Consider the following 27,895-nt stretch of genomic DNA (forward strand, 5'->3'; position numbering starts at 1 on the left):
CTAGTCAGAAGGAACAATGAACACGCTGTTTTCTTCTGTGCTATTCATTGGGCGTTCATACTGTAGGGAAGAGGAAAAAAAAAGATAATGAAAAACATTCCCAAAGTTTATGCAAATGTTTACATTGCATAAGAAAAGAAACTGCAGAGATCCTAAAATTAGATTCAGCTTTTAATTCATAAGCACCCACCCTGGAACAAGGTGCTGCAGGATGGGCAGATCCCATGATGCGATTGCTCCTTCCTCAGCCCTGTCCCTCTTTAAAGGAGGACATCATCCTGCCCTTCATGAGGAGCAGCCCTGGCAAGGGAAAGGCCTATGTGCCTAAGCAACTCCGTGCTTGTAATGGAAACTTTCCCTATGGAAAGGCTCAGGATTCCAGCTTTAACAGCTAAAAGAAACAAGTCCTCGGTTTTCAGCATCTTTTCCAAAATCCCATGCCCAGTCTACTGTAGCGACCACAGACATGGTTGTTCCTTCAACACAGGGAGCTTTTTTCAGCTCTGTGCAGTTTAGACACATGACATCGCACACAGCATAGTAATCCATCAGTCTTATTGCAGGAATGTTAAACCCCCAAAGTCATCAGGTCTGCACATAAAAACCAGAACAGCAGCAGTAGCAAAAATACATGCACATGTGATGGGATGGACAAGACTGAAACTAAGCATTTTATCAAAGTTAACAGAGTATTCAGCTTAATTTACAAGTTAAAATGAAGGCATAAGTTAGTGATTAGACTCCGAAGAGGTTAAGAGCTTAAACAGAATATTTAAGTGAGATACAAGGTATGTGAGTAAATTTATTTTTTAGAAATCAAACTTGGAGGCATCAAGACTAGATGTTGCCAGACTCAAAAAAAAAAAAAAAAAACAAACAGATGAGAGAAAGCATGCAAGGTTGGTGTTAGGCTGTAGAGCTTCTAGCCACAGGATGTCATAGATTCACAACTCCAAGGGCAAGTGGGACAAAGTGCCAGAAGATAACTGCATTAAGGGTCCCTAACTACACAGAAAACAGCCCCAGAATGAAGGAATCCCTGAGACATGAACCCAGGATAAGCATCACTACCTTATGGTCCTTGTCCTTACCTTCCCCCTTAGGCAAGTGCTTTTTAACAGCTTTCCCTAGTCCCTAGCAGGCCAAACACTGCTTTCTTTATGCTTTCCATGCATCAGGGCCAGGGGTCCCTCAACGAACCAGCACCACAGCTAAGCTAACCAAAGGTTTCCCCTCCCAGGACTTCAGTTTCATTTTCTCACTTCCAGCACTTTTCAGTCAGGCCACAGCTCAGAGTCCACCACCTGTACAGAACTGCTTGCATGTTACACCTACCGTTGTATCCTGGAGAGCATCAGCAAAACTCATCGCTGATTCACCCAGGGCTGAGTCAGCAGACAGAATTCTGGAAAAAGACTAAGCTTAGCTAGTTTGTCTGTGGAGCATTAGTACTTACTGAAGAAACTTGAACAGAGATGTTGACCAATAAAAATTAATCTGAGGATTCCCCCTTTTGCAGCTTTTTACACCAACACCTTTTTACATAGGAAATGACTGCCTCCTTCCACCTCCTCTGACCCCTAGGTATAGAGGTGACCAGAGGGTGCACCCTGTTCCAAATCCTGGTACAAGGTGTTTCAAGGTATGCGCTTGTCCTGCAGAACTTCCCATACAGAGTTCCTCATTGCACCCAATTCAAAGCTCTCACAAGGCTGCAAAGGCACCATCAACAAGCAGCAAGTGAAGATGCCATACTGGCTTCAGACTACTTTCAAATATACGAGCGCATCTACCACCAACCTAACTAGTGCACTCCGACCATCAGAGGACTTGTGAGCATGCAGGACAGGAGACACGTACTTTTGCTTTTGCTGATTGCAGAAAGAATTCTGTTTGAGCAACTGCATGTTGCAGAAGTCCTAAAAAGAACCCCAAAGAAAACTCTCATTACTTGGGAAGGGATACGTCCATGGGCTGGCACACAAGTAGTCATACACACCACTATGTCCTTCTCCATGTTTGACAACATTTGAGTTTCCTTCTCAAGACTGGACAGCTCCTCAATAACAATCTTCCGGAAGGTGTCCAGCTTATTCAGCCTAGTGATGGAGAAGAAACAAGTTTGACACTTTAAGGTGCAGTACCACAAAGCAGATGACAACCCCTTCAGCACCCAACCTGCCTTTAGAAGAAGCAAATGCCCTCGGCTGAACTACACATAGCAGTTTTGTTCTCAGGTATCTCACAGGGCATGTGAATAGCTGTACCAGGTCAAACTAAAGATGAGTTTAGCTAAACAGCCTGTCTCAAATAGCAGCCAGTAATGGAGGCCTGGGACAGAGCGTACAACAGAGCTCTCAATGCAATACTTACCCTGCATACTCTCCCAGTCCCCAGAGATTTCCCAAGTTGAAGACAACGTCTTGGCACAAATAACCTCTGATGGGATTTCCTACTATCGGTTTGATACACACATACGGTGTTGTCACAGGATGCCAGTGACTCCTAAACCTTAACCAGCAACATCCTTATTTGCTTGGGTTTGCCACCTTTCCCTTGGCAGTGGGATACCAAGCCATCATCTGATGGGGACTTTAGAAACTACACTCCTGGGAGTAGGACAGATTTGGTATAGCTCTGTCCTCACTATCCTGCAGCTCTGCCTGGCTCCAGTTACTTAGTTAATAACAAAGCACAGCAGCAGCTCACCACCATCAACTCTTATCTTCCACCTCAAAATATTCCCTGGTTTTGTTTTTGGAACACAAACTTCTCCATGTACCTTAATGATAAGCAAATTCTGCTCATAGATATCCTATTGATACCATGGATTTTGCACTTTAAGGCTATTATTTCATACTGCATTTGATCTAAATCCTGCAAACTGAATGTGTAGTAGATACAGAGGCCTAATAGACTTGCTCATCTTAGGCTGTGCTTGTATTTTACTTATAACAAATCCATAACTATTACAATTTATTTTTTTAATCTAGCTCCTATCTGAGAAATTTCACAACCTGTAAAGCAAAAGGACCTTCTTAAAGCCTCATCTGGTGAGTGCCTGTGAAGTCCACTAGCTGGCACCTATTTCATGCACATGCAAACAATCTACAGAAATGGATCTGTAGACCATTACTGTTCTTCTCCCCCACTTCATTAAGTAAATCAGAGTCTGGCTTCTTAAAACGTACAGAAACAGAAGCTACTAGGTGTAACAAGAGGGTTTTTTAACAGATTCGTGAACACTGATGACAATCAGAAGACAGTCTAAGGACTGCTTCATCAGTTGGTCCTAACTCAAGCTTGCTTTGCCTTAATTAATACATCCACTCTGCCCTTACAGAAAAGGAAGGATAAATCACAGAAGCTGCTTTTCTGTAAGAAGAGTTTCAGAAGTGTAAGAGACACACACGAGCTATTCTGCCTTACAAGCCATAAGAATTGCAGTAGCTTACTGTCAGATTCCTTACAAAGAGGCATTCCTTTTGACATCAAAAATTACAAAGAGCTGAAGCTGTTTTCCGGCAGCAGCAGAAAACTTACCTGCGCTCATGTATCTGGTTTAGCAGGGCAGACACATTCTTCTCTGAAGTCCTCAGGGCGTTCTGTGCGCTCATCTCCATCCTTTTGGATCGGGACTAACCACAGGATGCCCCATTAGGGACGGGCAATGGCCCAAGCCAAAACCTAGAAGTCTAGTTTGCAAAACCTTTCCCTGGAATGCAAATCCCTCCACAGGCTGCCATTCAGCTTAGCAGAAACCATCTTAAGTCAAATTTAAACTGAAGTGAGATGACATGTAGGCAGGGTACTGCAAATATAAACTGATTTTGTTCAGCCACACTACTTACACCAACAAACCTCTATGTAACCTTGACTTCAGGTCCAGGTCATGCTATCCAGCCAGCAAAGAATTGAGCTTCACCCATATTCCAACACGCTTAAGTGCACAAGACCAAATCTTTGTTAGCACCACTTCAGATCAGCATTAAAGCAAATAGTGTGCCTTTTAGTGATAACTGATTTATAAGTGCAACCACCTCCACTCGATTCAAGGATTGGCGCCATAAGTTTAGAATGAGCAACTAGCACCAGCCTAAAAAAAAAAATCATGGTTGCACAATACAAAGTGCTGATCCAGTGTAAATCTGCTGTGCCACATCTAGCTTGTTCAAAGCTTTTAAACACAAAAAGATTTTGTGATGGGTCAGATACTGTCCTCTCTTATTAAACTTGGTTTAATGCCCACATTACTTGTTATAGCTAAATCAACAGTAGCAGCTGGTTGCTTGCACTGCATCTCAAGTGCATCTATACGGTCAAGTGAACCAAGGATACACAGCTTATATACTGCCAACACCTCCACATACCATTAATCTCAATGATACAAGCATGTCCTTATGGATCTACACGTGTTCTTGTCAATAGGTACAGCTTGTATTGCTTTTTATTTTACATTATTAAATAAGTTGCATAGTCTTACATGGCACTGAAATTGGTCTGTGCTCCAAAAGGGCGTTTCTGTATGTTTGATATGTGCCCATGAGGACACCACCCAAAGTTCCAGTTTAGGTACATTGTCACTATGCTGGGTTACCCTTCAAAAAGCTTTGATCTCTTCCCTCTGAGAAAAGTATTTGAAACGTCTAACCAAATCTGATGTTCCAACACATAAATAAGAGGCGGGAAAAAAAAAAAAAAAAAAAAAAAAAAGGAAAAACCTAATTAAAACTTCCTTTACGCCTTTCCTGTAACACTTCTCAGAGTATAAAGGTTGTGCAGAACACTTCCAATAGCTCCAGGCTAACAGACACTGCAGCCAAAACTCTGCTCTTGGGCACAAAATATAGATGGGATATTTGCACCAGTTCTCCTGGTGATAAAAAAGTAATTTCATCTACTATGAGAAAACGTTACACACAACGCACATGTTAAGAGAGTGCACGTTACCCAGAATAACTTATGTAGTCGGCTGTTAAAGCTTTCAAATGCAGCTATCACCCCTGAGTCACCGAAGTCTTCACGCAGCATCTCAAGAGCAAATGCATCACCCACACTTTCATCCATTTCCTGACCTAGGAGAAAGTGTATGCTCAGTTAGTACTATGCTGGATGGCTTACTGGAATACAAATCCTCCTGATACTGAAGGTTTTGTTGTTCATCTGAACAACATCATTTGTTGCAGAACTGGAATTTGAGTCTTGCTTTTCTGGAACTCACGAACAGGAGGGAAACTACTCCACAATGCATTGAGAAAGACTTGATCAAAAGCAGCATAGAAGAAGAGGCATGATACTGACCAAGCACAGAGAGCAACATATTTACACATAATGAGGGAAAAGCACAGCACAAGGTGGAAGAGAAAGACAGACGGAAAAAGAGGAAGGAGGAAAAAAAAGGAAGGAGGGAAAAAAAGGAAGAAAAGAGAAACAAAAAGTCAGGCCACTGTTTTTCTGTCTTCTACTTGTTCATTACAAGGAAAGCCTAACCCCCTTCTGTTCGAGGTTAGCAGTAGTTTGCAGTTATTTTGACCGTTATTTGAGTGCTTTTTTTAGTTTGTTGGGTTTTGTGGTGTTTTGTTTTGGTGGGGTTTTTAATTTTTGTTTGGTTGTGGTGGTGGTTCTCTTTTTTTTTTTTTAATAGCTCTGTACAATCACTATTCAGAAAGACTAGAAAGCGCTGGCGTCATTAAGCAGCTTCCCAAGTTGAACTGGGATTAGGGAACCCAAATTTCCTTATTCACACCTCTACATACATGGTATCCTATGGCAGTGCTGTAATACGTGCCTTCCACTACATTTTGACTTTTGGAGACAATATCCTCCCTATAAATACCTGTCTTCAAGCTTCCACATGACTATGATTTCTGTCATCAAAAAAGAAACGCTGAAAGCATTTAAACACTTCACCTTAATTGCCAGCCTGACTTTACCTGTTTGGATTTCCTCTTCCTTCTGTACTGAATCAAAAAGTTTCCTTGGTTTATATAAGGCGTCAGAAGACAAATGACTTGTTTCCCGACTGGAAAGTTTAGGCTTTTTTACATCAGTGCCATTTAATATATCTAGAAAGAGAATAAATGTTTCAGAACAGGACAGAACAAGACTTCACCAGCAAGTCTCTTCCTCGCAAAAGCGGGCAACCAGACTGATGAGAGCTATACAGATAACTGCGAAGCTGTATGTATCTCCATCTTAAAGACAACTTCATTTCTTGCCCCACTATTCTAACCAGAACTCAAACTCTTCCTCGGCTTCTTCCCCTTCTCTTTTCCAGCCCAAACTCACAGTCTGTTTATGTGCATTTGTTCCGCAGCTAACTTCAGCTGCTGCTTAAAGAAATATGCATAAATACCTAGGAGAGAGAAAAAACTATTCACATCCATAACAGCCTTCTTTCCTGCAGCTTCACTAGAGTTGCCATACAGTTACTTTTAATTCAGGAAAACCCCTTTCCTTCAGGAACACAGTGAGGGAGGCTGTAGCCTATATTTTAAGGAAAACTTGTAAAAAAAAAACTTGCAAGTAATCCTTTTGTCTCACTGTTCAGTTTTCTGAGCTCAATGAGGTGTCTGTGTTTGACCAACCACCTCCCTGGGGTCTCCACAGGGCAGCGAGGTGGCGGACCCCAGGACCAGGGGAACAGTCAGACCAGGAGGAGCACACTGAAGTCGACTTCGGTTTCATGGAGCAAATGTTCAAGTGCAGTAACAAACCACACCTGAAATTTCTGAACATAGCCCTACTTCTGCCTTCACAGGGTACTGACTCCTCTCCAACTGTAAACAACAATAAAAATTAAGTCCTCATCACTTATCTTTCCCCAGAATTAAGCAGATGTGTTGGTGCAGTGAAGGTATATTTTGCAAATGCTGGACAGGTAAAAGACATCAGGAATATGAACACAAGAAAATAAATGTTTTTTTTCCAAGATCAAAGCTTCAGTGACTGTTCATAGTCATGGCAACTTTAAGACAGTCTCTCAGAACTACATCACAACCAGTAACACCAGGATGAAGACAGCTCACTGCTGCATGACTTTTTTTTTTGAAGTTCAGCTGTTTCCAATCACAAAGAGACTGTGCTGCAGTTTTGAATTAGTTTGTGCAAGCTCTGTTTCATTAAAGAAAAGTCCTTAAATGCCTCTTACCTAAAAAAGCTACAGCAGTAACAAGCATCAGTACCAGTCACCACTTACTAAAGGCTTACAGTGCTGGTCTACATCTATATTCTTAAGTATAAAGAAAGTCAGCTTTCAGAGATACTTATTTTTCAAATTGAAGTTGCACTGCACTTTCAAATAATTAAAAATTAATTTTCATCTTTCTTCTATTTTACTTATTTCACATATATTTTTTTTTCCTTGGGCCACTACTTTGTAGATGTCCAGCTCTTAAAAGCTACGCTAATAGTTCCCCTGAGATCAAGGACAGAATTTAAGCTAGCAATGAATTCAGAAATGTATATAAAAGCATCTTGCCATAGCCTGTCATGATACACAAAAATGGAGAAATGGAAGATATTTTTGTGGAAAAAGCATCCTTCAAATATCAAAAATCTCAGCGCCTACTTGTTTTTGAAAGAAAAAAAGACAACTCCGTCAACACCCCTTTCTACTTTTTAAACAGCTCTTCCATGTTATCAAAACTAACAAACCTGAGTCCTTCCGCTTAAAACTTCCTTCTTCTCTTGGTGATTTGCCAGATGCTTCAAGAAACTTCTAAGGAGAGAAGGAAAATACAGTAAAAACGTACCCACCCTGCACTACAGACAAGCTGTCCAGAGCTTGTTGAGTTAGAGGAAGCAAAGTGACACGATGCACCGATTTTTTTAGTTGAGTAGCCTGATAGCAGATTAGGAGGAGTTCAAGTGCTGCGTACTGCACCTGTGTGGCCTTCTCCTCAACACTGGAATAGCCCTTGGCAGACGCATCAAGTGACAGCGGATGCCCTTCAGGCTCCTCTGACAGCGTTTCATCTGTGTGAGAGATCAGCCAAACGACACAGGCAATAGAGGTTGAATCCTGTATTGACTAGAAACCTTAATTTAACAACATACATAAAAACAAACAGAAAATGACCATCATCTCCTTTATCTCTTCACACAGGGAAGAGACTGGCTCAAACATAGTCCAAAGGCTGTTTTATTTCTGGCTGCAAGTTAAGTTCATTCCTTCACCTCTCATTAGCCCCAGTTAACGCTCTCCCTGCTCAAGAGACTATCTACAAACAATATCCAGCGCTCATAGCCATTACAAGAAACATCACAAGGCAGAATGCTCAAGAAGAAAATGTGAAAAAAAAAAAAAAAGGCAATTTTTTTTTTTTTAAAAAAACCACCACACCCAAAAAGCACACACCCACACACATCAAAACAACTTTTCTAATGCACTGAAGAAGATTAAAGAAGAAATACCAGCAAGATCCACTGTAGGTAAATCAGCTCCCTTGGAGCTGGATGTGCTTTTTTTCCTTAGCGTCTCCTTTTGGGCTCTTCGCCTTGACGCTTCCTGCTAAAGCAAAACCAACTCTAAGTATTTAACATTACTACAGAAGTAGGGCTTTGGGTTGGTTTTCTGAGGGGAGAGGTTGGTTTGTTTTTTTAAACACATGAAGAGTATACATACACTTGAAATATGCCTAACTTACTTATAGTGCTTTCCAGCCCTGAAGGAGAGCTCTGAGTCCTAAAGTTCAACGCACCCTTAAGTTCTCTCCCTTTAGCCATCAGAGTTGCATAGAGGACTAAGTTGTTCAAAGTATTTTAGTCAAGAGGTAAAATAAAAAAGCTTATATTTCCCCCTGAAAACCTTAATACAACTACCAGTTTTAGAGAGTTTATTCCTCAAACTTTCTGTATTTATATAGGGACCTTTCCAAAATATTTAATACACAGCACTTAACGGCTGAGCACTAGAAAAGTCTGGCATTGCTAAACTGTATTTTATTTGCTTGATGTATGTCTGGTCCACTAATACCCCCACCAGTATAATCCATGGTTAGTTTTCCCAGAGCCATAGCTGAAAGCAGAGAAGGGCAGTGCACGAACCAGGACTCAGCATGAGCATAGGACTTGGAATAAAAGCCCTAAAAAACCACGAGCAAAATGCAGAGGAAAACATGAGCTTTCCCAAGGTGCCAGCTGGCAGGACAGAGCAGAGGACAGCACAAGGACACAACCTGATAGGACCCAGCTGGGGTTTCTACAGGTATTTGGACAGGCAGCTCTAACTCTTGGCATGCCCCCAGAGCTGAACTCGTTCCTGTTGGTGTGACACCTGCATCAGCCAAAGCAGGTGCCACACCAAGCCTGCCAATTTCTGCCCAGTTTTCCATCTATTGCAGTTAAATATTGTAGCTTCAGAACTTGCTTAGGGCTCAGGCACAGTTGTTTCCATGAAGTTTCATGTGTCTCCCTAAGACCCCCTTGCTTCTACAGCCTCTAGTAGACCAACACTGTCTCAGCAACACTTAAAGGAAAATTTGCCCATCAGAAAGTTTGATAAGAAAGATAATACTAGTTTATTTAATTCCCACTCATTTGTACCTGTTTTACATATGTAATGTTTTTAAGTTTGAGACACCTTAGCGTGACACCTTCTTACCTTCTTTGTCTGGTAGTCACTGCCGCTACTTGCGGAAGACATTGGAAGCACTGCAAGGAGAAAAGCTTAGCTGGTTACTGACAACATAACTGGATGCCTTACTCTCAGTTAAGGTTTGCATCACAGCTAAATAATGCAGTTTTGTGTTTGGTTTTCTAAGCATTTAGAAGAGAAAACGTCACAACACTTGTATTAAGCTTCAAAACCCCTTTATAACAAAGCTCCTAAATGATACAAACGTACACAACTTGCTGCAGCCAAAGCAATTGACAAAAAAGGGGCAGGCTCAGCAGCTCATCTGATGGTCCCTAAGCCCCAGCTGGGGAGCATGGGCTGGTTCTGGAGCAAGAACTACTCCTCCCACAGAAACACAGTATAAAAAGCACAATTTCTCCCTCAACCTTCTTTGGCTTTCTCATCCCTACAGAAACCAACAGCTACCTGAGCAAGGCTCATCCTCCATGAGAGGGACAGAGATATTCCAACTCTTTCAGGGCAATGTAGTTTGAATTTGGAGGTCCCAGCAGCCAGCGTAGCCATGGAGCATGGCCACAGGGGAGGTTTGCTGTTGGTCAGGCCTCAGCAGAGAATACTATCAGAGATTATCACATTGGATTTTGTAAGTCACTCTATGCACTGGCAGGCCAATTGTCCTCAAATTGCAGTTTTTCAAGGTTTATTCACCATGCCATTTATATTTCTGGAGAGATGAGGAGTGGAAAGTTGTAGGGAGAAGGTATGGCAGCTCCAGAGAGATCTTCCTCCTCTTGTGTTCAAGAGCACCAACACAACCATCAGCTCAGTGCCTATGCGTTCTTCAGCCCCATTACGTAGAGGGCTGCACCCACACATTTAGGTGCCAAACTTCCACCTGGACATTTGAACCCCAGTACATTTACCAGAGGCAGGGGGATGGGACCCCAGCTCTTGGGGCACATGGGTGTACAATGCACCTCCTCCACAGGGCACCCCTCACTCTCCATCTTGAGCCTGCCCTCTCCTCCTCAGTTTGAGGCCTAGCTAAATCCTCCTTCTCAGACTATCATCAGCCCTTTCCTTATCTGCAGTACAGTACATCACGCATAGCTAAGTGTCAACAGGGGACCAAGCTTACCTTTCAATTTACTTCTCACCCTTGGTCTTTTTCGGGTATAGTCCAGAGATTTGGGCAATGATTGCTTCTGAGAGTCAAGGATCCAGCTTTTTTCACTCTCACCAGTGCTTGTATTTTCATTGTTGCTTTCAGAGAAAAGATGTTTCCTGTAACCAGACTAAAGACACTCTTAATAGTGAGTCCTGTTCAGTCAACTCCCTCTGTCCACCCAGAAACCCCCCAGCCAGCCATTCTCCTCCATTTAATAACATTTTTTTCCATTTATTCCTCCCCACACTGCAACACCTGAAGCATTTTAAGCTGTCAAATCTGCCAAAACAGCAACAGTTATCTGTCAAACCGGCAGTATAAAAACACCAGGAGGCAGATGCTTGCCCTCTGCCAACGTGGGGTTTACACAGCATCCTCCATCCTCATCTCCCCCTCCCACCTGTATCCAGATAAAAGAGCTCTTGCAAGGAGGAAAGCCTCCGCGTGCCTGAGTTGCAGCCAAGAGCACAGTGAGGAAAAAAAAAAAAAAAAAAGAAGAAAAAGAAAAAGAAAAAAAAACAACCAAGAAAACAAACCACAGACAATCACTCACTGGGTCTGGCAGCCCTGGTGCACCCTGAGCACTGTTTTCAGTAGCAACAAGCGGGCCATTTTGTGGCTCCCAGGCTCACATTCCTCCACCCCCGTGCAGCATAAGCCTTAAACTTCAGCCTATTTATGGGTACAACCAATTCGTACAGGTGGACACAGACAGCAATCAAAGCACACACAACCTACCTGCCTTCTCTCGAGCTTGTTTGATTCCTCGCTCTTGTTTGCTGTTTCATAATTCCTGCCAAATAATGCATAAAGACCCAAGTTAGACTGGCAGATGCTGCGATAGCACATCACAGCAGTGCAAGAAGGGGCAGAGCCAAACAGCCATGGCAGGGCTCCTTAAGAGGCCAGCAGGACCACCAAACTGTTCATTCGCAGTCATTAGCTAAGTTTTTCTTCTTTGGTTGCTTTCTGAAAGTAGCAGTCAGGGACACCTGAAATTCAGCACCTTTAAAAAGAAAAATTAGGCTACATGTTTAGAGGTAGCAAGTCCCTGGCAGCTTGCTATAACTGGAGGTGGTCAAGGAAAGGTGGAATGTTTAGGCATTTTTCAAAAATTCAAATTTAGGCACGTGATCAGGGAGGAGTGATGTTTAAGAGTTACAGTCTTATTATTGTCAAAGTGGGCAGTAATTATTATTCTCTCTAGTAACTTTTAAATTATCAGGTACTGTTTAAATATCAGTATTGGTAGCATCCACAGATATTGTGGCAGCTAGGCAAGCAACATCATATTAGAAACATCACACAGCCTTTTTGATCCCAACTTAAAACAGTTAAAGGCAATTAACTCTTATTTCACAGAGCAAAAGGTTCATAAATGGTGCATGTATAATCCTGTACCTCTGATTTTGTGACGAAATTTTCTGGCCGAGAATCTTTCCTTTGGCTTCAGCAACCTAAAACAGAAGCAGGTATTTGTCTTGAAGTTCAATTACCCTGTAAAATAATCTACAAAATTAAAATGTATCGGGACACAAAAGGGTTAGAGGAAGAACAGATTATGGGTCCAGCATGGAAATTCAACTTCTTCAATAGAATGGGATTTGTTGATTGAAATCGTGTCGTAATAGACAAATATTTGTCGTCTTAAATTGAGTTACTTTCTCTTTTCCTTGCTCTATGAATAACGCTTCTTTTAAGTAATAACATTGTAAGAAATGTCATTTTAAGCCCTAACACCACTGGTAGCAGGGTGCTGTAAACGCAGCACACAGCACCTGGAAAGCTTTTGGACCAGGGCTGCTGGGACACTGGGCAGGGTACCATGAAGCAGGGTTTTATGCTGACACCCAGTGGCAGTAGCAAGGACTAGATGGTGTCTAGTTTATGACAAACATTTGAGGTGTCCCATTAAGTACCCCTGGCCTCTGAACTAACAGGCAGCAGTGACAGCACCTGCACCAAGGAAGAAGCTGAAAGCCCAAGGTACAGTGGAGCCACTGTGACAGAAGCCAGCAGGAGCACATTTTCAGCTTCCTAGAAAAACCCACACTGGTCAAAGTTCCAAAGCAGAGTGACTCATTTTTATTCAATTCTTCTAGTCAGCAAATATAAGTCAAGTTGAATTTCCAACAAAATTTTTGCAATGACTGGCTTTAACCAGGAATTCCCAACATGCCAAGTGTGGCTCAAAACAGATTTCAGTCTCTTCTGGTTTAGCCTAAGAGTACAAAGTGAAGGATGCTCAGCAAGCCACTTTCAATATTTAGTAAAATGCAAACAGAGATTGGCCTTCAATCGCAAAAATATCCCACAGCCTGGCTCAAGCAACAGCTCAAATGCCTATTGCAGTTGGGTTTATCGTATGGTATCCACACCACAAGACTCAAGAAGCAATGAGCGCTCTCTCCATCCTAAAAAAAGAGAAGAAAAAAAAAAAAAAAAAGGTATTTCCATGTATAGCACCATACAGAAATACAGGAATCTCAGATTCTCAGTTGTCTCTTTTGCTATAACAGCGTGTCCATCTTTACTGCATTTCCACAGGAAGACATATCTCCTGCCTCAAGTTACTACTCTGTTAGCTGCAGAGCTGGGACCTTAGCTCATCTTCCAACAGCTTTTGTCTCAACTTTACCTTTTCATGACTTGCAGAGTCTGAGTTTTCAAAGTCATAGATTTCCTTCCTGCAAGACAATATATATGTGTCAGTGACATACAATTATGAAAAGTCACCCTATAGATGTGGGTGAGAATATGGGGGGACAGGTTTGCTTCTGCCCTCCTCCCCTATGAACTCCGTTATACAGTAAAGACTCAGATATTTTATATGCCTAAAAATACTGTTTTCTCAACTTCTAAAAAAAAAAAAAAAATTGTTCCTTTCTCACTTAGTGTCTATTATTGTCTGTGTTGTTTCTCACTCTTTCAATTGTAAATTTTAAAGAGAAATATTCAGAAGATGCAACTTAGCCTATCCCTGTTTGCGTAGGGGACATTGTGTTCCCACATCACCAGTACCACAGTACGTGGTAGGAAGAAATTAATTTCAGAAGCATTTAAGAGAGAAAAAATTGAAAATTCTAACATTTGATGTTTGTTCTCTAATCACTTCTCTGCATGCATCGAGATTATTTTCATATCTTTCAACATTTAAACTTAACTGTACTTTTATTTCTTTCTCCAAATCGTAATTATTTTCAAATCCTACAATTATTAACATACAACACAGCCTCTCCTTGTTACTAGTGAAATAATAGGAAGACTAAGGAACTGAGCTCCTCGTTAAAACTTCCCGAAAGAAAGAAACGCTCATTTTCAGATGAGACACTAGAGGGAGCAGAATGACCAACCTAAGAAGTTATTTTCCGTCTCTAACTTCTACTGTGCCACTCGTTATTTACCACATCAAGTTATTTGGTGTTAGAACACAGAACTTCTTGTAACGATGAAGTCCTGCATCAAATTTTCCCATTCTTATCTAGAATCAAAAAATTCATCTAAACACTTGTTTGTTTGGTTGGGTTTTTGTTTGGTTGGGTTTTTTAAGCTAAGAGTCCATAGACTGAAGCAGGACACCCAAGGAAGCCCCAGAACCACAGCAAAGATCCTCGTGTGCACTTCATCTGCTCTCTTGCCCAGCAACAGACATTAGCTTGTGCACAACGCTTGGCAGAGCACACAGGAGGAGGGTGCAACAAGACAGACTTCCCACATCGCAGACGGCATATGGCCCTCAAACCCCTGAATACCTCAGCTCCCGGTGCCACTAGCTTTGAACACAAGCAGATGGATGTATGGGTGTGAGAGAAGGGGACAAACCAAGAAAGAGGCTGTCCTGAAACTCTAGGACAGACAATGCCGAAGAACTGGGACGATATCCGAAAAGCCTGTGGTATTTCCGAAAATTGCCACTCATGATTCAACTCACTGGAGGATTAGGAGGACTATGGTTGGATAAGGAAGAGTGGAAAAGCCAACATGATGTAAGTATCACAGAGGTGAGGGGCATTTTTGGCAGACCAGAGCTAGCTTCTGAAGTCTTCAGGGACTCTAAGGTTTCCACCAAAACATGTTATGACCCTTCATAGCCTCCTGCTCGTTTTGCTGTCTGTTCTGTTCAGATAGCCCACCCCATGGGCACACCCTCCCCAACTAGTGCTAAAAATGGTCTAAAATCACCTGGTATCCCAGTCCCTGCATGGGCACAGGGCTCATGTGTCATACCTGCCTTCAGTCTTCTGCTTTGTCGAACTTGTTTTTCTATTTCTCTTTTCCCAGGTAACATCCTTCTGAAAAGGAGAGAGTTGTGGGGTCTAAAAGCCACAATATGCAAAGGGGATGAGGTTACAGAAAGAAGTAAAAAGCTTTGAATTCATTGTGCAGTAGGCAAGTGTCACAAAACATTCGAACGATCAGTTAAAAAATAATTTAAAAATTATCTAAAACTACTACCTGGAAATGTAAACCCAAGAACAAATCTAAAGTGTAATTTCTTATACAAGCTAAGTACCTGCTCCAAATTAAAAGTATTGCTTTGGGAGTTTATTGTCTCCTGTGTAGTGCAGAGTTGGGTTTTTTTTATGCCTGGACACATCAGTAGAAATTTCCAAGTGCTCAAGTTGTCTAAAGAAACGCAGCTATAGATGACTCTCAGTTACTTGTTGTTAATTCACCCATGTTGCAAGCTTTATGCCAGGAGTACAGAGAGAGATCTAGTGTGGGAGGATCATTAGAGCTCAGATGCAAAACTGCATAAATAAGTCTGTAGGCTTCCAAGACTCACATCCCTTCAGGAAGCAAGTCTTTGCTCTTGCAGACCATGCTTAAGTCTTGTGATACACAAATTTGTCCCACACAGGGGTGGGTTGGTTGCCCACATGCTGTGCTCCCGGATAGAAGGACAGCACACCACTGCCAGGGAGTACGTAACCCTGAATAAACTCAGCTGAGCCTGAATTACTTCATTGGGCCACACTAGAATGAGGTTAGCAGCTGTTGCCTCTGCAGCTCACTCCTAGTGCTAAAAAGTGCGTTACATCATGTATAACACTACATGGGTTTGGGTCACCGCTCAAGAGCGGTAGTGGATCAACTCTGGAGTATCTCTTCACTCAGATGGGCCCCAAGGCCAATATACCTTTGGCGCTGACTCCTCCATGGGTTCTTCTTCTAGAGGCATCTCACTGTGGGCAAGAGAACACATGAGGGGAATACAATGCTGAGGGGCTGTTCATTTAAAGCCCATAGAGTCAGTTTGTGAATTACTAAGATAAGAAAACCCACAAACTTGCACCAGTCAGCAAAGGGTGGTTTTAAAGGTGCACTGGGAAGAAAGCTAATCACTATCTCTACAGAAGTCCAGCTTGTTAACTATAAAAAATGCTGTCCTGCAAAGCTCTGAAAAAAAGGTATTACTAACGCCAAGGCGAACTCAAATTCACACGATCTTTCACAAATGGCATGGTCTTCATTACGAATAGCTGCATCTGGTGAGCTCCAGTTAAACAGCTGAAGTTAAACTCTCTGTAATACAGCTGTATGCTCATCTTGTATTTGGATTAAATGAACGATGCAAGAGAGAAGTCACACCAAAGTAGCAGCCAAGCCAGCAACCAAACATCACCGTTCTGCAACTCCAAAGCGCTGTAACTCTGGGCAACCAGCCTTGCTAGCCAGAATGGCAAAACAGAACCATTTTTCCATTTAGTAATTGATGGACTAAACCTCAAAATCACATGCATTAAAAACCCAGAGCAGGGGGAAACAAAAACCAAAACCAGAAAAAAACCCACCTTGCGACTTTTTGTCTGCAAGACACTTACCTAGGCTTAGCTTTCATCCTTGGAGATGGAGTTTTGGACTTGTTAGCTGAAGGAGACAAGGAAACTACAGCTTCACCCTCTGGAGCTAATATTAAACACTTTACCTGTTTTTGCTGTAAGGCCCACAAAGCAGAGCCTGGGTGATCCTTAAACAGGGCAGACTTAAGGAACTGAAGGGAGCCATGCCTGACCTGAGCCTTGGTTAGCATCTTCCACATCAGTCTGCTGGCTCACTGTAATCATGGTGACACCAGAGTCAACTGTTTCCTGCTCGGAGACATGAAATCACAAACAGAGCATGCGTATGACCAATAAGGAATTGGAGGGTTTTTTTAGGAACAGAGATTTTCAGTGCTAGCCTTTAGCAACAGCTGGATGACAAGTTCATTACTAGCCATACATAAAAATATTTCAGGTTGCATATAAGTGACACTATGAGCTTCTCACCGAGACCATCCCACCATCCCCTTAATAAGAGGGAGAAAAATGTCTTTCCTTTTTAAAGCAGTTTTGCCAAAATTACAGCTTTGGAGGCAAGTGCTTGGGCTGACTTCTCAACAATGTAAGATGAAGTTTGAAAACATTGTTGAACCTGTGTGCAAACTAGTTTTCTTTGAAAGAAGGTTTTAACCACACCCATAAAAAAAAAAAGTAGACTGGAGGAAGGGGAGAAGGGGCACAAGAACTGTTTCACCATACACCAAACACTTACTGGTACAGTGCTTGTTAACTGTTGGCTGTGCTGAGAGGCTAAGTTGTCTGGTAGAGAGTCCATGTTTTTGGAGTTTGAAGAATCTTTCCTGCCCTGTGGATTAGCAGACTCAGGTATCACTGCAAAACATCAATGGGGTGAGAAAGTCATTGCGGTAACTGAACACACACACTATTTCCTTTCTATTCTTACACATATGCATAAAAGCATAACAGTAGAACTTATTGGGTGCAAACATCTCAAGATCTTGTTTAATAAAACAAAAACATCAAACATCTCCAAGTTACCTAGTGCAGAATTGCAATGCTAAATAAACAGCATCTTGAGCCTACCCCTTCCAAGTCCTTCATACTATATGAATACATAGAAGTTTATCATCTTTTTGCTACCTTGACACTCAGCTCTGGAAGACACGGAACAACCCTTTGTATCTGGCTAAAGCAACAGACCAGCGCGATCTTCCACTATCTCCACCACGCACTGCGAAAGTTGTTTCACTACAGACGAACTACCTTCTACCCCTTTGTACTCCTCAACTGCTTCAAGTAGCAGAGGTGGAAGGTGGGCACTACAAGTGCTTTGTGGTGGGCACTGATGAAGGAGCTTCTCCCTCACCTGCACTTCCAGAATCTGGAGGACTTCCATTCTAGCTCACTTTGGGTTTTAACCAGAGGAAAATGGGAAGGACTACTGAAGAAGTTACTGTCTCAGACATCTAGAGCTGGAAGTAGCTCTTCCAGGTATTCACCTGGAGGAATCTGAAAAGCATGGTAAGAGGAAAGTAAAAATTTGCTTTTAACACAGGCACAGAAAGAATGCTACCTAATCTAAGGGCTCTTCAAACTTGTGATTTGTTTTCTGAGACGGTGGCTGGTAGCAGTAGAAAGCGCTGAGAGTTCATTGTCTTAAAAGACCTGGAAAGATCTGTTAAGCAAGTTACACCAAGGAATAATCCACAAAAAATAATCACTTTAAAAACTGAAGTACAGTCAACTTTGCAGCAAGGACATATCCCAGCCTTCAAAGAGAAAACATCACCATACAGAAAAAAGCCACCTCACTTCCTCAATAATTTGATACTGAAAATGAGCCAAGGAAATGTTTCCTGTTTAAGAACAGTTTTGATAATACGTGTCTGGCTTTTGTGCTGAAAACAGCTTTTCCTTTTCACAGCCTTGGTGGAGATTTACAGAACTTCAGACCAGGGCAGAGGAAAAGGAAGGAGCTACTTTCTCTTCCCCTTGGACAAGTGCAGGGCTTTGACGTTCCATCACACCTGTACTTCAGGCTCTGTGTTCCCTCAACATCTATCATATTTGGAACAAAATTAAATTCAGCCCACTGACCCTGGAAGGCAACATCTTGCAGATGTTCACTGGCAGCACAGGAAACGACACCGTTTGATCACAGAAAATTCCATGTGCCCAAATCAAAGAAATACAAAGCATTGGCTGTAGGCTGGTGAGAAGGAGGAAATAATGGCTCTTCCAGCTCCAGCTGGTCCATCAGGAGACCTGTGCTTCCACAAACAGATGGATGCCGCCGTCCCCTCCTGTGGGGAATCTCCCACAGGTACCCACACAGCCAAACCAGGAGCCACACATGAAGCAAGCAAGGGAGGACAGATGTGTGCATCCCACTGCACCACAGCTGCAGGTGGAGAAACACTGCTGCACACTCTTCACAAGTCAGGTCCTCCAGCAGCTGAGATGGGCTTTGCCAGCCTACCTGCCAGCCCATGGATCCAGCCACCCTGAGCTGTTCCCCTGCCCATGCAATCCCAGTAGCACACAGCCACAGTGCCCCATCCTTGCTCCCTGGGCTAGAGGGAATCAGCATCCACCACAAACACTTCTTACCAAGCTCACAAGTACAAACAGTAGGAGACTGAGCTTGAGGGTTAGGAGACTGAGCTTGAGGGTTAGGAGACTGAGCTTGAGGGTTAGGAGACTGAGCTTGAGGGTTAGGAGACTGAGCTTGAGGGTTAGGAGACTGAGCTTGAGGGTTAGGAGACTGAGCTTGAGGGTTAGGAGACTGAGCTTGAGGGTTAGGAGACTGAGCTTGAGGGTTAGGAGACTGAGCTTGAGGGTTAGGAGACTGAGCTTGAGGGTTAGGAGACTGAGCTTGAGGGTTAGGAGACTGAGCTTGAGGGTTACATTTTTTTTTAATGTGGTTAACTGCAAGTGAAGATACTAATTTTAAAATTGAACAATTTCAGTTTCATAAAATAAAATAATTATTTAAAAATCACCTGCTTCATTCTGCCTGGCTTGCTTCCCAGCATGGGCAGACTCCTCTTCAGCCACATTTATCTGTTAGTATGAAATAGTCTCATGTGAAAGTGACATTAAAAAAAGTACAATCTCTATCTAGCAAAGTCAATTACTTAATTGCCAGCAACAAATCATTGGCAAATCATCAGATGCTAGTTGAATTGATCATTTGGCAGTCTCTCAGTTCCTGCAAGAATAAATGATGGCCACTATACTATGGCTATTTAGTGTCATGTAAATTTTTCTGCAAAACTCATGGTCTGCGGATTAATCACAAGCACAGAAGTTAATCACATTAACATTTAACAAAAAAAAAAAAAAAAAAAAAGAAAAAACACCTCACATACATCCTTAGTGTCTTTACATTAACTTATAAAAAAATCTGAGGTTTTAGAAGTAGTCTATTTTTAATCTAGAAGTACTATCTACAAAGTCAATTTAAGATTTGTGTCTTGCAGCATCCCTTTTCTGTTCTGTAGGTTCTTGCATCACAGTTTGCTCATCCTGTGCAATGTAACACTTTGAGCTAATGTAAGAGAATGTTTATACTTCAAGTTGTGCAGTTAAATGCATTAGGCTTTATTTCCTACTTCAGAAACTCAGCAAAAATAGTCATATCACACCTAATTCATTAACAAACCAGTTTAACTTTCCTGCTTCTAAACCATAAGTTTGAGCCCCTTGCAACTTCTTTCCTAAAGTCTCTATTCTCTCTTTCAGGCCAAAGCTAAGAATATCTATATGGGAAGTCACAAATCCCCAAGGTGAAGGCAGGTATATAATAAACAGACATGAAAAACAAAATCCCACTGAACGTTTTTGCCCAGTGCATATCAAGTAAAATACAGTTTAGAAAAGAAAAAGCCTCATATTAAGAGCTTACCATCATTTTTTCATCACCAAGGACTTTTTTAAGTATACTTAAGATTTCAAACTCAGCACTGAACGATATTTTTATTTTTGTTGCTTCTGTTTTATTAAGAGCAGCAGGAATCTTCATGTAAATTTTAACAATCTTTTCTCCACCCTCCTCTGTGTAAGAAAAAAGAAGCAGTTAAATCGAGTTTAGAGCAAGACATTTAGGCTATCACCCCAAAACTTTTGGACATGTGTTTGTGGTTTTGGTTTTTTGGGTTGTTTGGGGTTTTTTTAAACAGTCTCTTCTACATCTTGGTCATGCATTTCCAATCACTCTGTTCACTCATTTCTTTCTTATTGGATGTAGATGATCATGCTATTCCCTAGCACCTTTACAAAATCACACCTCAACATGTCCTGCTCTGGTAGGGAGGGGAGGTTGTTGTGATAAACAGGTATACAGACATTCTCATAAGCAGAACTGGTGCAATGCGACCAAAGGGCACAACAGGTAGTGGGGAGAAGACACAGGAGCTCTTCAGTGATGGTGAGATTTTCGGTTGGCTCCATGTGTCTTGTGGAGCCACAGCCAAATGGAGGATAACGCTGGTTGGACAAAAATCTTACCCTTCAGGCTGTAACTGCTCACTGCTTCTTTCGACAGCCTCACAGAGTCCCAAAGAGCACCCTTTGAAAACCAAAGCCACCACATCAGAAAGGCCGAGCGAGTACCTGCTGCATCACGCTAACCCCAAGCCACCTGGGATTTGCTGTTACCTCATTACTGTCCACATAGAAAGTCACACTCTGGCTGCCCACATTGAAGTCGATCCAGAACTCCTCCAGCTTCTCATCCGATGGCTTCTTTACCTGGGGAAGCATAACAGCAGTGCTGCCATTCCCAGAAAAAAAAAACCTCACAACTGCTTCATTCTCAGTTTTCTTTAAGAAGAAAAAAAAATTGGAAAAAGTTGTCCTACATATGGGTGTACACATATGCATACCTTACAGAAATAAGAGTTGAGATCAACCTGTGAGTTGCCAGCATACTACTCACCCAACCATACCCACAAAGTCAGATGATGCTCTGCATCAGCCAAGGGAAAGGCAATACTTCACACAAACGCTCACACGTTTGGGGCAGGAGAGAATCTATGAGAGTTTTCTGTGTTTCTGAGCACCTGAAATAAGCAGCAGCAGTGGAACCAGCTTCCATTGACTTGGTTTTGGTTTGATACGACTGTCAAGAATGGTGCCACAAATACATTTACTTAAAGACCAGTAAAGCAATCTGCAGCATCTATAACTGCTACTATGACCCCTCCTACATGGGCATCAGGCTAATCTTGTTTTCTGGCTGTCTGGGAGCAGCTCTGAAAGAGGAATCAGAATTGTCCTGTCCTCCTGTTTCTTTTTAGAGATCTCTCTTCTGTCATCACCATGAAGAGAAGCACTGCCTCTATCGTTTGGCTGATACAAAAGCAGAGTCAGCAGTAGTAAGTTGGGAGCTAAGTGACAAACAAGCAAACTTTTGAACTAGAATAACAGGTTACACTTAACCTCTTAAATATAAAACAAGGAGAAAAAAAAAATCATATACCACAGAAAGTAACACTTTAATAGCGGTAACAGTATAGGGAAAGCGTCACAGCATTAAGGACTATTACCTCATTCATGTCAGCAAAAGCAGATATGCAAGGAAATGAATAGACTCTGGAAGAAAAGCAGACTTCACATCATATATTCAGCATCAGAGTCCAACTTTATGGAAGAAAAACCACTAAAATTGGTTAGTAATCTTATCATTCAAAAAAGAATTAATAAATTCCTAGAAGTAAATTAAGCTTGGAAAAGTTTAGGGAATACAGTATTTTAGTAGTGATGCATGGTCTTCACTGATTTTACTTTCACAAGAACAACCATTAAAATGAATAAAATATCTTCCTTAAGAAGAACTTAATTATTCACCTATGTGATGTAAAAGTTTTGGGTTTTTTTTCCCCACTATAACCCAAGTCAATTTACAGTCCTAGTTTCCCCACCTCTGCTGCAGTAATGACAGCATCAGTTTAGTCTGTTGGTTGACAGCTTACCTTCTTTCACCCCCCAGCCTTTCATTTAGCTTGTTAAGAAATTTTCTGCAGTCCTTCAAGACAAATGACATCTTGTTAAAAAACAGGCTATATTTCCTTTGCAAAGAGTTATTCTATTGGGCTGTGTATCCTCTACTCCAGTTATAAGCTTTTAACTAGTCAATGTGATGCCAAAGGCCACTGAGGAAGAAAGCTGCTACAAATGATTCGACCCAACTTAGGACCAGCACGCTTCCAAACATAAACCACGAAAACTAACTTATTTATGCTTTATCTTTTAATTCCAAGTTATTTAATTCTGTTTTGGCAATATGCCATTTTATATTTGCAGATTTAAAACAAACAAAAACACACAAAAAAAAACCCCACCAACACACAATAACATTCACAAATAACTAAATAACTTCGTGTATTTATAAAAATCAGTTTTGTAGGAAATTCTTACAAGGACATCCTATCTGAACTCAGACAAAGCCAGCCCCTATACTGACTTGTCAAGTATGTTGTTTTCAAAATAAGGACCCTTACCGTCTCAAATTCTCTGTCCTTGATCTCTTTGAAAGCTTCAGCAAGATAGTTATCTTCAAACCAGTGGTGAACAAGGTCATCTCTCCATTTTTTTGTCATTAACCTACAAAGTGCTTCTGAAAGGGCAACCTGAAGATCATAATCTACATCATAAACATAAGCACAGGATAAATATGCCTCCCAGTATAACAGAGGGTTATAGCACTGCTACTCTTGCACAAACATACTATACAGTTGTATTCATCAGCTAGCTTGGGTTTCACCTAGGAAAAAAGCAGAGGGTAAGAGCCAAGCATGAGCTCCAGGAATCCTCAGCTCCCCCTGGCTCAGCAAGGTTGAGGTGCAGCACACTGCTAACCAAGACACACAAGCGTGCGTCAGGAGATGTTCTTGGGGATCAGGAAGCGGATGAGAGCAAAGCCTCATTGCTGTCTCACTACGATTAAGTTACATTTCACATACCATGTTAACACCCTAGAAAGTGTTATGGCTAGGAGAAAACAAAAGAGATTTCACTCAAGAGGCTATAAATCTTATCAGCTGAAGTTTGTCCACATCATGGCAAAGTAGTTAAAACTTCTTTTCTAAAGACTAACAGCAAGCATACTTTGTAAACATGTACATACAGCTGGTCTAATTACCTTTCTACATTGTTAGTTAATACGAATTACTAACGCTAACCAGAAAGAACTAATGCATTGTTGGATCTAACAATTTTTGATTAATATTATCTTAAAGTACAGTTGATTTTCAGGGAGAAAAATCAGATGATCTACAAGGAAATAACTTGAATTATGGTTCATCTATAATAAATAAGCAGACAAAGTAAAGCTTCATAAGAATAACCACTAAGTACTTCTTACCACCGACATCCAGTATAGTTTTTGCAAGGTCTTTCCTGAAACAACATAATGTAACAAGTTAAAGTGGAAATAATCTTAACTCTTGTTGCAGGGACGACAGTGTTTAGCTATGAGAGCTGGAGGGAAAGTCACTTACGTGAGCGAGCACATCTCTTCAGACAGCGGGAATTTCTTTCTCTCCTCCCGTGGGAGACTGTCGAGGATAGAGTTGAGAGTCCTCAAAGCCTTGCTCCCCACAGAGGAAGGGGCAGATTAGGAAGGGAAGGAATTCAGTAACATTATTTTTCACATTCTTTATCTAGTTACACACACTTGTGTGTGCATACATCTGTATTTTCTTCTCCTAGTGCAAGCCTTACCTCCTGCCTCAGAGTACAGGAAATATTTGCTTCTGTCACTAGATGCCCTAGCTCAGGTAAAAATAAATTCACCAGCTCTTTCTTCCCTAAGGAAAAAGAAAAACAAACAAACAAACAAACAAACCAAACAACAAACAAACAACATTTGAAAGGTTACAGCTAGCAATGAGCTGATCTCTGTATAAAAGACAGTTGAAGCAACTACAATTTGTTGTGTTTAGTAAATCGTAACACTATCCTAGCTGGGGATTCGGTTTTAAATAAAGCTTGCAACCATATAATCCTAGACAGAAATAGGAACTTGTAGCTTCTGGGGGGGCTGGGGGGTAAACACACCACCAAAAAAAAACCCCACAATAAAATCTAGACACTTTAACTGCTGACCTGGGTTATTATTTAAACGGGTACAGAAAGGAAAAGCTACTTACTAACCCACAACAGATAAATCCATAACACACAGCTTTTGACAAAGTCAACAGAGCAAACCGCTAGCGTATTAACCAGAACACACGTGCCCACTCTGCTCCCACCAGCACAAGCTATGGGGACAAATAAGCTGGAGTTGCCTGGCCCACAACGCGATGCTTCGTTTTGACATGACGCGTGAGCCTGGATCTCTGGGCGCAGAGACACCTGCTCTTTCTGAAAGCACCCACTCCCCTGCCCAAATGGAAAGCCAGCTGCAGCCACAGACAAAATCCTGCCACTGAAATGAGTGACAGGCAGACATCCCTCTGCCTAGTTAGGATGGCTGAAGGAGTTATCACATTATTCCACAGAGATGGTTGCCTTCAGCAAGGGAATAACACCTGAAGCCACCAGGAATAGGCGTACAAGAGCAGGCTGTCCAGCCTCAAGTCCTTTCATAAGGCCACATACGCTAAGTGAAATATGTGATGCCAACCATTTAAACAAGATAATACATCACAGCCTATTCAAAACAAGCAAAGAGAAACAGTAAAACGTTTTGTGCTCTGATGTCAATGTCAGTGAAAGTTAACTGGAGGGAAATTAGCAGGAGGATTTAAAGAAAACATTGCAGAGAGGAGGAGGAAGGGAGTGGAGGGGAGAAGAGAAAAGAGTTCACACAGAATTAAGAGATGTGCTCCTGAGACAGAGAGTCAGGATACAAAGGAATGGAAGGAAAGGAAAAAAAAAAAACAACAAACAACAACAACAAAAAAAACAAACAAAAAGCCCACAAAAAAAAAAAACCACCAAAAAAAAAACCAAACCAAAACTGACCTTCATTACTGCACCTGGAAATCACCTGATGGAAAAAGTAATGTAAGACTTCATTAATACACCACAACACAAGAAGAGCGGTAGTCAAAATGATGAGGTCTTCAGGTCCCCACCATCACACCTTTCAGGGGCTAAAATAGCATTAAAAAAATTAGTGTACCCACATCAGAAAAAGTAAAGCCACCTGATACAGATACGTCACATATGGTCACCCTGATCATACAGGTTGGCATTATGCAGGGAAAGTAAAGGGAGCAAAGCACCCACTTCCTCTAGGGATTTCAGCAGCGCTCAAGAGCGCAGTGCCCTCAGGTTCCCTGGAAAATCCACATTGTGGCATCACTTTGTTGTTTTTATTGCACATATGGGCCTATGTAAAAACACATTTTATGTTTATACACTGTGGTAATAGAGCTCATAACATATGATATAATATCTGAAGAGTGTATATCCGAGTTTATATATAAATTTATATACTATCTGAAGTCCCTTGAGTAATATTTTTTTTTTAATTAAAGAAAAACCCACCACACAAATAAAACAACACCTCGTCCTCTACAGTGAAAGCATATGGAAGAAATGGATGAGGAAGACAAAGAAATCAAATTCTGACAAGTAACTAGTTTACTGAGTATTTCATGTAATGTCAGTGTAATTAGTAGGGAAAGAAGACAATTTGATTTTGCTTAAATATCTTTTATCAAGTCTCCTAAAAAAAGTTACAAGTATTCAAATAAATTCTGATGCACAAAGTGACTCTAGTTCTTCCAGTAAGCTAGAGACAACAAGACTGAGGAACAACTTGGGGAAAGAAGCTAGATGCACCTTTCTACTGCAAATTTACATCACTAGGCCACTATAGTTATGAGTATTTAAATACAGTTATGAATAAATATAGTTATGAATATTTATTCATAACTAAGTTATAGTTATGAATATTTAAAATAGAATTCACAGAATTATTATCAAGATTGGAAAAGACCTAAAAGATCATCCAGTCCAACCATCACCAATACTTCTCAGCTAAATCATATCCCTCAACACAACATCCAAACGTTTCTTGAACACCCCCGTGGTCGGTGACTCCACCACCTCCCTGGGCAGTGCATTCCAGTGCCTGACTACCCTTTCCGAGAAGTAATATTTCCTAACGTCCAGCCTGAATCTCCCCTGGCGCAGCTTGAAACCATTGCCTCTAGTTCTGTCACTGTCTACACGAGAGAAAAGGCCAACCCCTAGCTCACCACAACCTCCCTTCAGGAAGTTATAGAGAGCTATAAGGTCTCCCCTGAGCCTCCTCTTCTCCAGACTGAACAATCCCAGCTCCCTCAGCCGCTCCTCATAAGGCCTGTGCTCCAGACCCCTCACCAGCTTCGTAGCCCTCCTCTGAACACGTTCCAGGGCCTCAATGTCTTTCTTGCAGTGAGGGGCCCAAAACTGAACACAGTACTCGAGGTGCGGCCTCACCAGTGCCGACTACAGGGGGACAATTACCTCCCTGTTCCTGCTAGTAACACTGTTTCCATAGGAAACCTATAGGAAGATTGTAAGCAGCTCAGATTATGGAGCACAAGGTCTGCAAAACTACTTTAAAAAAAAAAAAAAAAAAAAAAAAAAAAAAAAAAAAAAAACCAAACACAAACCAGAAAGCTGTATGTGAACAATGACTGTCCTATCCAATAAAGGCAAACCTTCTGCTCTCTTAATGCACGTACATACCAATGCAGAGTCAAAGAAGTCTTCAAGAAGTAACATCAGAAGATTATTCTCATTTGGGTCCACGAGATTCACAAATGCTCTTGCTCTTTCAAACCACGGTACCAGGTAAAAGTTAAAAGAATCAGTTAAAACCTGGGAAGAAGCGTTAATAATCCTTAAACTAGATACAGCTGCAGGAAACTTTATGCACATAGACAGGTGGTTTTTTTTGTTTTAGTCCTTGAACTTTAGAGTCATGTGCTGTGTCAAAAGCAACAACACTAAGGAGCTCAAATTTTGCTAGGAGGACATGAAAAGTGCCACCTTCACACCCACTCAGCAGGGCTTATCCTGCCATCCCGCAGCCCTCCTTTTGTCCTCCTTTTTCATCTCAAGGCATCCGCTCTTGGTGCTCAGGACCTCCTTGACACAACGCACAGTGCTGGTGCCATCATTACTCCTATGGAAATTTCTAGAGGATGTCGCTTCACAGTGAAATAATGTTTTCAAAATTTGTCAAGCTTTGTCAAAGTCATTGTTTTAATACTTTATGTTACTAAACCTACTGCACAGCATCACACACCTATGTCTAACTAGAAATCTATGCTTCACTGGAGGTACAGAGCTCAGATTGGTGAAACTTTGTTAATAATCTTTCCATACAGGAATTTTAACCAACTGTATCCCTGAAAA

The 27,895-nt window shown here is 41.5% G+C and overlaps 1 protein-coding gene across 1 annotated transcript; it reads right to left on the reverse strand.

Moving 5' to 3' along the window:
• On the reverse strand, positions 1 to 27,415 carry SYCP2L (synaptonemal complex protein 2 like). The gene is made up of 32 exons (XM_086741479.1): positions 27,224 to 27,415; positions 25,505 to 25,529; positions 24,260 to 24,345; positions 24,037 to 24,125; positions 23,901 to 23,935; positions 23,038 to 23,180; positions 22,510 to 22,562; positions 22,084 to 22,129; positions 21,194 to 21,286; positions 21,044 to 21,104; positions 20,442 to 20,590; positions 19,537 to 19,597; positions 17,286 to 17,404; positions 16,765 to 16,840; positions 16,574 to 16,658; positions 15,889 to 15,934; positions 14,976 to 15,040; positions 13,387 to 13,435; positions 12,150 to 12,205; positions 11,487 to 11,541; positions 10,719 to 10,875; positions 9,605 to 9,654; positions 8,416 to 8,509; positions 7,886 to 7,977; positions 7,657 to 7,720; positions 5,934 to 6,065; positions 4,951 to 5,075; positions 3,544 to 3,638; positions 2,000 to 2,099; positions 1,861 to 1,919; positions 1,336 to 1,405; positions 1 to 60 (listed from the first exon to the last, which is right to left on the reverse strand). The coding sequence occupies exons 1-32, from the start codon at positions 27,413 to 27,415 to the stop codon at positions 1 to 3; spliced, it is 2,682 nt and encodes an 893-aa protein (XP_086597605.1).
• Positions 27,416 to 27,895: the final 480 nt, after the last annotated feature.

The sequence above is a fragment of the Chlamydotis macqueenii genome, chromosome 2, assembly GCF_036417535.1.
Source record: "Chlamydotis macqueenii isolate bChlMac1 chromosome 2, bChlMac1.mat, whole genome shotgun sequence".
NCBI lineage: Eukaryota > Metazoa > Chordata > Aves > Otidiformes > Otididae > Chlamydotis > Chlamydotis macqueenii.